The sequence below is a fragment of the Pagrus pagrus genome (genome assembly GCF_965226575.1).
Source record: "Pagrus pagrus genome assembly, chromosome: 17".
Taxonomy (NCBI): Eukaryota; Metazoa; Chordata; class Actinopteri; order Spariformes; family Sparidae; genus Pagrus; species Pagrus pagrus.
In genome coordinates, this window is record NC_140201.1 from 10,191,501 (window position 1) to 10,204,327 (window position 12,827).

At 41.9% G+C, this 12,827-nt stretch overlaps 1 protein-coding gene across 2 annotated transcripts; it reads right to left on the reverse strand.

Moving 5' to 3' along the window:
• Positions 1-35: 35 nt before the first annotated feature.
• LOC311273244 (small conductance calcium-activated potassium channel protein 1-like) lies at positions 36-7,478 on the reverse strand. 2 transcript variants are annotated; one of them, XM_084380193.1, is made up of 9 exons: positions 6,519-7,478; positions 5,829-5,924; positions 4,120-4,419; positions 3,403-3,524; positions 3,165-3,306; positions 2,970-3,080; positions 2,310-2,437; positions 786-855; positions 36-634 (listed from the first exon to the last, which is right to left on the reverse strand). In XM_084380193.1, the coding sequence occupies exons 1-9, from the start codon at positions 7,362-7,364 to the stop codon at positions 407-409; spliced, it is 2,043 nt and encodes a 680-aa protein (XP_084236319.1). In that variant the 5' UTR covers positions 7,365-7,478; the 3' UTR covers positions 36-406. The 2 variants fall into 2 exon arrangements, with proteins under 2 accessions (XP_084236319.1, XP_084236318.1); XM_084380192.1 differs by having other exon boundaries at positions 777-855; positions 6,519-7,476.
• Positions 7,479-12,827: the final 5,349 nt, after the last annotated feature.

The following is a 12,827-nucleotide window of genomic DNA, read 5'->3' on the forward strand; positions in this document are numbered from 1 at the left end:
AATGGTTTTCTTAAACAAGACATTCAAAACAAAGGTAGAAGTCTTATAATTTTTTATTAGAAAGTACTACATAATGAGAAAAGTGCAGTGTTTATAGGTAAAGCAACTTAATGACACGGGAGTGATAACAGTCCTCCAAAACTGGTTTATCTTTTGGTTTAGTTGATGTATTGATAAGGGCTGTGACTAACAATTTTAATTATCAGTTAATTCATTTCCCTTTATCAGTTGGTCTAAAACATCAGAAAAATGTCCTTTCTACATTTTGGTATTTCTGCTACACAGAATTCTTACTACTTATATTTAATACAATTTTACATATTTCAGTACAGCCTTCCACTTAACACCCATCCGTCCAACTCTAAGAAAAGTCTTTAAGCTTTAATTTCCCCCTCTGTCAGCCTCTCTACCTGTCCACATTTGAACTAGCAGCCTCCGTCTTCACCTCCCTCTCCCTGAGCAGGTGGCGGATGGATGAGTTCTGCGTGGACAGGGTGTTGGACAGGAGTGGCATCAGGCTCCTGAAGCCCTCCCGCAGCTCCTCCACATGCTTCTCCAGGCTGTGGATGTGTGTGTCCAGCTCCCCCCTGCAGCCCTGCACCTCGGACAGCACGTCATACATCAGATTCTGCATCTGGATGACGTTGATGTCCGTGTCGGTGCATGTGGGCCCACATAGATAAGAGAAAGCAAAACAAAACGCATCAGGGCATATCAGATGCTACTTTGTTGAGGTTTTCAGTGGATGTGATTTTTAAAATGACGCCTTTACTTGCCTCTCTCACCTTGCAGAGGTCTACAAGTGTGTTGCCTTGATCTGCAAGGATCCTCTTCTCCATCTTCACTCGCCGCAGCCTGGAGACAAATGTATTAATTTGTGAGGACAAATGTATTAATTTGTGAGGAAAAATTTAAAGGGTCAGTTGAACCACATTACCAAAAAACACAACGCACTAAACAATTTATTTTACTGAGATTTTGGTTGGGTGGAAATAGTTCCAATACAAAACTGCTGACAGTGAAGTTTTGGGGAAACTTGGAAAATGCTTAAATTTAAATTCTCAAATGTCATTTTTCAATTTTTGCAAAACAATCTACTTTACAATCATCTCTCTTGTATTGAGGATAGTGCTTAGGTACTGTAAGCCTACAGTATGTAGCTGTTGCTAAGCAGTGGCCACAAGAAATATTATTATTGAGTGTACTTCAGTGTGATCATTATTGTTTTCATTCACTGCTGACTATAAAACAAATTACTCCGAGGGGATAACTAAGTCTACCTTGACCTTTTCGATATAAAATGTCATAACTTTATCATTTTATCCCATTAGATATTTCAGTAAAGTTTGCTGTAATTATCCTATGAATTGTTGAGTAATGGCCAATAATGTATTTTGTGAGGTGACCTTGACCTATGACCACTAAAACGTAATCACTTTGTCCTTGAGTCCAGTCCAAGTGGATGTTTGTGCCAAATTTGAAGATATTCCCACACGGTGTTCTTGAGAAATCGCTCTCACAAGAATAACACAACCCGAACCTGAAAACATAATGCCTCCTGCCATGGATATTGCCGGCGCAGAGGCATAAAAAACTGTTACAGTGAATTTGTTGATTGTGGAATGTAACCAGGACATTTCTGGAAAAAAACAGATAACATTTTTCAAATGCCATTTTTCAATTCTTATTTAACACAAACTTATTTTGAATAATCTCTATTGTACTGGGCTGGTGTTTAATAACAGCGAGCCAACAGTAGGTAGCTGTTGCTAAGTAGTGCTCCACAAGGAACAATTGATCTAACATTCAAGTTCTGAGTGGCTGTTTGTTGACGTTGACGGGCCCAGCATCAGCAAGGCTGTAGCAGCCCTGAATGTAATGACCTGAGCAGCTGCGTGTTTATTACTTATGAGTTCGACTTTTCTTTTGTAAACGAAGGAATGCGTTACTTGTTCTTTCAGAGGTTATGTAGTCTCACTTAACCTTTTAGTTGCAAAAAAGTCAGGACATGAATCAATCTGTTTGGCTACATGCTAGGTATCATTTGTGATTTGGGTGAACTGACTTTTTAAAGGCACTGGTCATTAAATCTTACGAATATATGCCCCTAATTTTGTCTTCCCTTCAGATTAATGGACAAAAAATGATTTTAAAATACAAAAATGTTGTTGCTTCATGTTGAAATTGGGCGTTAGGTTAGGCGATAATGTTTGGATGGATCATTCAAAACCAAAAATCCTTTAGAAAACACAGGTGAGGAACAAGGAAATAAAGTCAAACCATCTTTATATGAGAGTTAAGTGTCTTACTGGTGGATGGCCAGAAGCAGCTTCCTCTGGTGCATGCGGACTCTGGTGTGGTCTCTTTCTCTTGACAGCTTAGTGTGTTTGTAGATAAGCCAGGTCTCTCTCAGCACATTTGCTGCCGCAATTTTTATCTAGTGAAAAAATGTGAGAGGATCACCCAGGAGAGTTATTTTATGTTTATGCAAATAACCTGAAAGGGCTGTTATTTACTGCACATGCTGAATAATACCAACAAAATGCATATTACATAGTGTACTACAGCCATTTGACCTCATACCTAACTTTCAAACCAATTTATTTCCTAAAGCAAGTGAATAAAAACATAATTTTGCTGTTTTCCAATACAAATTATCTAGTTTTAGGCTTTTTCTAAAAATGAGTGTCAATATCTTACAGGTCAATGAAGAAAACATTACATCAATATGTGCTGATTTGTATTAAAGCACAGTGAACTTATTTCATCCCACTTGCACCTTTTAACTTTTCTGATGTTAGTGTTCAAAGGCAAATAAAGATATTGCTTAACACACAGAGATCTATGTGTTGTCTAGTAAAATAAATTGATAAGTGAAACAAAAATAAAACAAAAAATCATTTTGAGCCTACTTAATTAACTCCTATATGTAAAATAAAAGCCACACTGAGGGACATATTGCTATTCACCCTCTTGGAGATGTGGGAGTCCATCATGAAGTTGTGGACATGTTTCTCTGCTCTGGTCAGCTCCAGCTTCCTGGCGACCACCGCCACCACCAGGACGGTGCAGCCGGCCCCCTGTAAGAGTCACAAATAGACATGTTTACAGTCAGAATCTGGATTAATCTGACCAAAAGGGGAAGTATAGACCCACTGTCCTACCATTATTCCAGTGAGGAGGCAGATGCTGCGGCCACAGTAGGTGTGAGGCACCACGTCTCCGTAACCGATGGACAAGAAGGTGACAGAGACCATCCACAAGGCCTCCATGTAGTTGCTACTTAGATCTCTGTAGTTGTGATGTCTGTGGGAGAGGGTTATTACTTTGCTGAGTGCCAATATTTGGCTGATAATCAATATTTTTTACTGTTCAGAGGTTGGCTGAGATATCATCACATACCTCTCACAAACATGTAAGCCCCACGCTGCCACAATCCAGAGAGAGACACTGAAAATCATCAGCACAGTGCCTGGGTAGGAGGTCATTAGTGTTTTCCCCACAAACCGGGTGTTGAAGTGTATCTGGAGATCACAAATGAGATGCATTTACGTCCCATTTGTGACAGTAGGGGCATACTTAGCCAGACTATTTAGGATAGCACCTGTCAGATTATGATTATATAATGCAGAGGCGATGAGGGATAAAAACTTGCTCTCAATCTGGCTTGATACATGGATAGCGGGTTTGGCATTGCAGAGGGGAGACAAAGGTCATTTTTGTCACTTTTAAATAGCATTTATAAGGGAGGGGATTAGCCTGGAGGATATTATCAACTGTGGAAAGCAAAGCAGAGAAGCAAAGGAGAACTAGCGAGGGACAAAATCAGCATGTGGAAGCACTGGGATTCATGGGAGCGAAACTGTGATAGTCAGACCTCAAGATTCACACCTCTACAGACCTCTCGGCCCACCTAGACATGAGACATAAACAGATGTGCATGAAATGTTCATAGAGGAAGCCCAGACCAAATCCAAAATATAGACCCGTGAAGGCTGCTGCCCACTGCAAAAGCTTTCAAAATCATATGAAAATTGACAATGCAAAGCATGTGTCATGATCTCATCACAGTACTATCCAAAGCCAGACTCTGAGGGGGGCCCAAGGGTGACCTCCCACCTTGTTGAGCGCTCCGATGCTGCGGGACGCGGTGTCTGTGAAGAGGCGGCTGTGCAGCATCATGGCGCGGCCCAGCAGGTAGAGCCTGAGGAACATGGGCAGGGCCAGGACGATCTCCAGCTCCGTCTCTGACAGTGACAGACGGCTTGAGGTGTGACGGAAGGTCTGCTGGAAGTACTGCAGCAGACCCACTGGATAGGGGTGGATGGCCACCGTTGCCAGCTCCAGGGCGACCAGAGCCACACGGTCGGTGGTCAGGGCAATGCGCCAATCCTCGGCACCGATGTCGTGAACGTACAGCTAGCAGAGGGGTGAGAAGAGCAAAACATTAGCTTCTAACTTGAGGATAAAGGATGATTAAATGGGGACACTGTCGATTTTACATGTAAGATTCTGTTAACTTGAGACTGTAAATGTTGGGGGGAAAAAATATGGGGCTTAAAAGAGCTTTGCAGAAACTGCCTAAATTACGTCAGGAGTCACCACAGTTGGGGGTTAAGAGTTTAAAAGTTTAAGAAAGAAAGAAAGAAAGAAAGAAAGAAAAAAGAAAATGTTGTGGAGTAAGAGAGAAGTTAACTAGCTTACCATTTCAACGTCAAGCTAGTGGCTTGAGGCTACTAGCTAGCCGCTACAAGCACACTACAGCTGGCGCCAAGGAGCCGAATGTCTGAGCTAACGGTCGGCGCCCGGTCGACTTGCATTATGGGTAACGTAGGCGCCATGTTTTAAAATGGAAGAAGTTCTACTGCAGTCTGTTTATGGTCTACCTTAGCTTTTTACTTCTAGCGAATACATTTATGCTTCAAAAATCACAAAAGTGGTGTTTGAGATGGCAAGATCCTGATTAAGTGTGTAGATATAATAAACTTGCCTTAGCTACAGAGCTTTTTTTCGGCGAACCAGGGCAATGCTAACTTCCGGGTTAGCCTACAAGAATACCTCATTGCTACACTACTCTATTTCTTTTCATTTTCATCTCAAAATAAGCATAAATAGGAACTCCATCAATTTTACACATCATATTTTGTTAACTAGAGACTACAAATGCAAAAAAAGCTGTATCAAGCATTTGTGGTTTATTAGAGCTGTTTGATGTTTGATGACCTGCCTCAAATGACGCCACTTGAGGCACCATTGGTTGGTTATAGGTAGTGATAGAGCATAATTAAGTACATTTACTTAAGTACTGTACTTAGGCTTATGTACAATTTTGAGGTACTTGTACTTTACTTGAGTATTTACAATGTGCTGCTGTATACATCTGTTCCAGTGCAATTTGGCTGCAAATATTGTACTTTTACTCCACTACATTTACTTGAAACTTTAGTTACTAGTTACTTGTAGTCAGAGCCAAACTAGTGCATTTTTAAAACAATTTCTTTTTTTATATCATTTCCATTCCATTTTCGGACTTTCCATTCTTTTAACTGCTTTTTCATTTAAAAAAAACAAACACTTTCACCTCTAAACATCCTTCAAACGAAACAGCTTCAGAAGGAAAAACACTCTTTGGTTGAACTTCTCGCACTACAACAACCTGATACTGTGTGAGAAACATCCTTGAAATTCCTTTACATTGACTTTCCAAGAAAAAAAAAGTTAAGGAGGTGATTCCTTCATTGCTAATAATGATGTGACATGATAATAACTTTACGTGGAGGAGAGCCCAAAACAAACCCTGATCATGCTTTTATGAAGAGAATAGTTACCTGGACCTCACAGCAATGGTACGCTATGATGAGGCCCAGCAGGATGATCGTGGAGAAACTGATGACAGACTTGAGTGCGAGGGAGTAGATGGAGCTCTGTGGGAAACACACACACACACACACGCAGAGATAAACACACACACAAACATTACATCATTGTCAGCTGATGGCTGATGGTCATTACAAAGCTCAATCTATGAAATGGCAGCCAGTGACCCTGATTAACCTTGTAATCTTACGTACATTTAGATAATCCATTTGCTTGATATAATGATTGTGATCTTATGGGCAGACTGTGCATTTCCCTGCAGCTGCTGGGAGATCAATTCTTAAATACTTACACTTAATAGATTTTCAAATACAGCCCAGTAATAAAGATTATAACTGTGGGAAATGTATGGAGGACAAGGCCAGGAATGAACTTTTTTAATGAGAGTTTCACTGAATATGAAAGAAAATGATAAATTAAGTGAAAGGTGTGCAATATAGTTACTCAAAATCTGATTTCTCCAGCAGGAAGGCTTTGAGAACAATTGAGTGATGAGTGATGAGTCTCTTTTCGGAAAAGATAATAACTGGTCTTGTGTAGCATGATTTCTTTAAAACTCCTTTTTTAAACTCTTGCCAAACTTTTACAGCCCATAATCATGTTCACGTCTCTCCAAGGATTTCTCAGGGTCTCTTTCTGACCTTGCTGTAGATGCTCCAGGAGAGTTCTGTCTCCATCACCATCATCACCACCCCAAATATCCCCACAGCCAGGGCACAGTCGTTCAGCCTCTGCCTCCTCAAAAACAGAGCCCTCCTGTGGACCAGCCGCCAGCCGATGCTGTGTGTCTTCCAGTACGTGTCGTCCTTGTCATCGTCTTTATCTTTTGGGTTGGACAGGGGATCTGGACTGGGATGCCCGGCTCCGGGCAGCAGGCCTCTGGCCTGAGACAGGTCCTGGCGATACTGTAACGCCTCATTGTGTGGCTGGAGGTCATCATCTTTGCTGGTGATGATGATCTCAGGGAGACTCTGGTGCTCATGCATCTCCAAAGAGATGTTGCCTGACTTGCGCCGCCCTCTGCCCTCTACATCCTTGATGTCTAAGTGTGACCTGCAGGGGCTCTTAAAGGGGGAACTGCAGGAAGAAACGGGGACGTCAGTGAAAGAGGTGACTTTCTCCTGGAGTCTGTGAGCTCCTGCATTTCTGGCTTTGCACTGGTGATTACGCTCCCTTTGTGCTTGGTGTTGTCGACTCCCCCCTGACCTTTTCTCACATTTCTTCTCTTTGCCTTTGTCTCCCCTCCTTTTGGAGTGAGGTGAAGGGGTGACATAAAGGTGGCCATTGTATAAAGGTGTGGTGGCCATGGCCTGGGTCCTGTCCATCCACACAGTCTGATCAGCTGATGTTTGGATGTTTTGGTGTATCCCACAATGAGGAGAGCACACTTGAGGCTGAGGGATTGTCCTCGGTGGAAGGAGGGGTCGCTGGTCCTCCACCTCGTCTCTATCCACCACTGACAAGTTCATAGAGGGGGAGTGATCCATGGTGAGAGGCTTTTATAGGAGGTGATTCACTGGATCTTTTCAAGAGGTTTGAACAGAGAAGGCAAGAGAGACAGAGAAACAATGTTAGACAAGGCAATTCAACAGCATCTTGAAATTACAGCTACAGGAAAGTTTCACTCACTAGATCAGTCATCAGAGAAGATTTCCTGAACTGTTCTTACCTCGCTCAAGCTCATTTTTATCTTTAATTTATTGCTTCATATTTATCTGTCAATTATCAAATGAATGTAAAATGCAAACAGCAACAAAGTAGTCTCTTACAATAATTTGCCCAATAACAAATGTTCGTCTTAATACGCAGTAATCAAAATTTAGTCACAAACCTTGTTAGATGGAAGCTTAAAGTCTTTTCTCACACAGCTTTTTTATTCTTACCTTTTAAGTCAGGTTTTCCAGTCTACCAGGAAGAAAAAAGCCTTAACTCTCGTGACAACTGCTTTGTCTGGTAATTTCCCCCCAAGTATTTTAGTATTCAATCTTCTTACGGCCCTGAAGGTCACATCTGCCTGAACCACACAGAGATCCTCCAAATAAAATCCTACTGCAAATTGGACCCCGCTTGCGCTCCGCTTTCATTGAGAAGGCATGTGAAGAAAACCAGTAAAAACTAATCAAACTCCAGCAGCAATGAGCTCCAGCGTGATCAGATCGAGATACTCCAAACGTCCTTGCTCTGTATGTATCAAACTTTCCAGCAATCCATTAGCAGCCTCAGCATCACGGAGCCCCTCCCATAGATTCAAGCAGAGGTTACGAACTTATCCTGCATATGACGACATACAGGGTAAATACCCGTTGATATCCATTACATTCTCAGGCATTTATTCCCTTGTTTGTCCGTGTTTCCTGCTTTACGATTGCCCACTATCCGTACATCTTCCTTAAAGCTGGAGGGGCTTAATGAACGCAGAGACTCTAAGTTGCAGATGTCGCGTGGAGCAAATGCAAAGAATGAGTCATCTGTCAGGGGTTTTTTTTAGCCGGGATTGGCAGATTTCCTCCTCGCTATGTGTGTGTGTGTGTTGGGGAGGGAGGGACATCTGCTTATACATGGGTGCGCTGGTGTCAAAAATCAGCCTTAAGCAATTCTTATAGTCGCATAAGAAATGCTATTATATCACTTTTCATTTGTTTTTTCATCAATCTGTGCCGTTACTGTCATGGGAGAGTTCCAAGTTGGCTGTAAAAACTTTTTTATATGAATAAATCTAATCTTCAATGGAGAATAACGGTGCTCAAAATCAATTCAGCAGATTAGTATTGCAGATTAATCAAGTGAGACGGAGATCTCATACTTATCTCATAGATTATGAAATATCAAATATGTCACCCCTTAACAGAACAATATGCACAGAGCGAGGCAGAGTATTAAGCATTAAAGTCACAACAATGACATTCAGCATCCTTTATTTATCTAAATCCTTGTGACAGATGGGTCGACAGATAATAGAGCTCCCTCCAAATGGAAAGACCTAAGGAGCAAAAGGGTGGGCGGAGCTCATCCGGATAGTAGCAGGATAAAGAAAAGCATTATCTAATCTGAAGACAACATGTATTTAAAGATAGATGGAGGGAGAAGGAGGGTCATGACTGCACAGGTGGGACAGCACAAACATGTTGGTGGTCTGAACACGTTGTTACTTCCTCAGACGTCCCTCCAGATGTAAAAATAGATTAATTATAAAACTACTCGGTTCTTCTCTGAGACTTAGCCAGATGCTACTGTCTGGATTTTTCTGTTTTGATATATTCTGCAGGCAGGGAGCTCCCAACCGTCTGTGCCTCAGTGCGTGACTGTCAGCAGCAAACCCTTGTGGATAGTATCTGGTAAATATTGATGGTATCTCATTGATATCTCAAATCCTTGCTGAGAACTAGATACTTTGCTGAAATAGACTCAGTTCACTCAGTTGTGGTGACGACGAATCCTCCTAAATGATGTTGTCCTTTTAATACCAAGATGCTGAAAGGATATATGAACATCTGCAAGGCTTCAAATTAATTCAAGCCTCCAGCCAAGTGCTTGTAAATCCTGACTGCTGTAGCGGGCAGCTAAGTATGTCAATTTGTCTTGCCTCTGTGGCCGGTAGCCAGCGTGTCTTCAATTAGTCTTCTCCATTGCAAATCATACTATGGCTGCTAAGAAAGTGAAATTAAACCGGGGTATTTTGAGTCCACTAATTGCTGTGGCTGGTAAATGGCAGATCTGCCTCATGCCCTGAATCTTTTGTGAGTGCCAGTTCATCTCCTGGTCACGATATTAATTGCTTCGGTCTGATCTGTAGGGATGCACTGGTCAAGAGATAAAGAGGTCCCACGAGGACACAATCAGCAGTAAGTTTTTTTTTTGTGTTTTACAGGACAAAGGTCACAGTAAATGTTAAATGAATAGTTGGACATTTTATGAAATATGCATAGCTGCTATCTTGCCAGGTCTCGGTGAGGAAATTGGCAGCACTTTAATATTTGTGCCCCTCATGCATTAAATCCAAGTTTCAGTCATTTGTGTGAAAATACAGAAAACAAAATAACATCAATATAGAAATATATACAAATGTAATGTAAAAAACATTCCAATCAGTTCCATCGCTTCACTTCACATCATCATTTAAAAGTAATCCAAACTTATTTTTAGTTCATCTTTGAAACACATCCATCCAAGAACTATACTTCAGGTTGGTCTCATAGACACCCTGTTAATAGTGGAGAATAAACACAATCCAGTTAACTTGATAAACTTGGCTTTGAGTGTAATTCCTCATGTGAAGCTATAACCAGGCAATTGATAGCTTAGCTTAGCATAAAGACTTGAAAGAGGGAGAAAACAGCAAATATGACTGTTCAAAGGTAACAAAATCCACCTGTTAGCAAATAAAGGGAACCAGCAGATACTCCAGGATGTCCACAATGTATTTTTCTAACATAAAGGTTTAAAGGAAAGGGGCATACAGTTTAAAAAAAAAAAATCTGCCTCATTGATTTCTCTGTCGATCACTGGGGTTGCACCGATGTCAGTCACCAATGAGAGGGCAGTGGCGTACACAAGCTCTCTAAGGGGCAGGGGCAAAAAATGAAAGAATAAATTAAAACTTGTGAATATTAGTTCATGCCAAAGGGCTGAAAGATTTTTTTCCTGAGAAAGTAAAAGTATTGAACATAAAAATGCAGTTGCAGTTATTTTGTTATTTTCATTTCCTGTATCTCACCAGAAAGCAGGAAACACAATCGCTGATGATCAGTTTTTTTCTGGTGGAAGACCTCCAGACCTCAGCTATGGTTTTGAAATCATCCTTCCTATTTTTGAGGTCTCAATGTTGGCAAGTATGCTCGAGGTTACATCCGCAGCTACGCCCAAATCTCTGACCGAGTTGAGTTGCATCGTGTGTAACCCAAGTGGCAGGTTTTGACAAGAAAGAAGACTGAGAAAGACTATAGACTATCTGGTTCTGTCACTCTGTCCATTGTCTGACAATATTATTTAAGTGCAGAGCGAAATTGGTGGAGTACTCGCTTAAGATTTCACACCATAACATTTTATTGGATTGCAGACTACCTTTGTCCAGCTGCTCCAGGGCTGCCTGTGGCAGGATGTAACTGTCTATTAGAAGATAACTTCATCTCCTGAGCTCCATTCAAGACAAAAAAGACCACTCTGACAAATCAGACGTCACAGCAAGTGGATGCGCGTGCTACTTTTGTCGATAACACCCTATTAAGTGGAGGGGACGTGTCAGCGTAGGAGAGGGCCTAATCCAATCAGCAGAGTAATTAAAAACACACAGCACAGCAGCCCTGATGGCTGCATAGTCAGGGGCGGCATTCAGCATTTAGCAAAGAGCGGGATGAGCTGTAGTCATGCCAGGTCAGAGCCATGGCCACCTCTGCTGCTGCAATTACACCCACGATCAGGATCAACAATTTGATCACGCAGAGAGTGATTTGTGACACTATTAGCACCACGTTTATGATCCACATGATATTCATAATCCTCATTCTCCTTACTATCACAGTTAGCTTTGTGGCTTTATTCCACAACCTGCTCAGTGTTTTTATTCATCAGCCTGTATTGTTTCCTAATTAGCCCTCTCTTTATAGCATTGGCTCTCATCATCTTCTCGTTTCATTTAGCTCCATTTTGCTCCTCGTTAATTAACACCGTCACCTCACTCTGAAAAAAACAAAAAAAAAAAGAAACGTCTGCCAGTGTTGCTGAGCTTCAGCCAGCATGCAGTTGTAAAAACGAACCACCAGATGTCACCCACGCCTCAGCGCCTCCGATGTGTATTTTTATGAAGCGCAATGAATTTTGTTTTTGGCACTGTGTCACACTGGTGCTTGGTGCATAACAGCACAAGGAGCTTTTTTTTTTTATTAGATGAACTCCAAGTCAATTTTGCACACATTTAAGCAGCAATATTGCAGCAGCAGCAGCAGCAGCAACAGGATGCTTCTTCTCTGATGATACATTGCTGAGGCACCCTGTGTGTCCTCGCCCCACGCCTGGTGCAGTTTTGTCTGGTTCAACCGGTGACTTAGCCATCCTTCTTTTCGCCTCCGAGGGCCACTCTCCATCCTCTGTGTGCAGCCGAGCATGAATCTGTAGCTTGGGAGCGCTCTGGATGTGTGACAGGCTGCCTAGGATAGGGGTAATTCCGAAGGGCAGTAGAAGTAATAGGGTAATCTATTATACAGTCCAACTCTTTCTTCCTCCTCCCTCCTCCTCCTCCCTCCTCCTCCCTCTCTCTCTCTCAGTCTTACGGTTTCTCGCTGCCTCTGCCCTTGCATCAGCATTTCGTGAGGACAAATGAGAAGTAGAGTTTAACTATGCACATTCCCGTTGCCCTCCTGCAGAGCCCAGCACTTTCTCAATTAAACTGGAGTCCATCTGCCCCCATGATTCAAAGCTCACCCCCCGCTGACTGGAGGGTAGCTTACACACACACACACACACACACACACACACACACACACGCACACACATGTAGACACACACAGCTCCAGTCTAGCAGTGCGTGACCATAACCGCTGTGGTGTATTATCGTATGTGTAACCAGCAGCTGCCATGTATTTTTGACACATATCTTGCCACACTCGTTAACACCAGCCATAACACACACACTGGGGGTTATGAAAGGCATGGAAAGACAGAGGATGAAGTGTTTTTTTTTTTCACATAGAAAAAAGGAAGGAAGATGCAAAGAAGTGATTTTTTTCCCCAGTATTTTTTCAATAATTTGCCAGTTATTGTGCAGAACTCAGAGGCTAAAAGAGCAAAAGAGAATCGTTTTACATGTACTCAGTTTTTGTGTTCATCTTAGTACCTATTATTGTGCACAAATTGAGCATATCTAAAACACTTCTCATACACTTTTTTCCGACCTCTTTTAAATCTGTTCTCCATTAGTGTTCAGATCATTTAAAACCTCGCGCATCACCTGTTTC

Bases quoted from the DNA above. Each gene is read 5' to 3' on its own strand.
- LOC311273244 (XM_084380192.1), bottom strand. From the start codon at position 7,364: ATGGATCACTCCCCCTCTATGAACTTGTCAGTGGTGGATAGAGACGAG. The intron at 4,420-5,828 runs GTAACTATTCTC...CCCCTCTGCTAG, and splicing joins ACCATTGCTGTGAGGTCCAG to CTGTACGTTCACGACATCGG. The intron at 2,438-2,969 runs GTGAATAGCAAT...TTTTTTCACTAG, and splicing joins ACTCCCACATCTCCAAGAGG to ATAAAAATTGCGGCAGCAAA.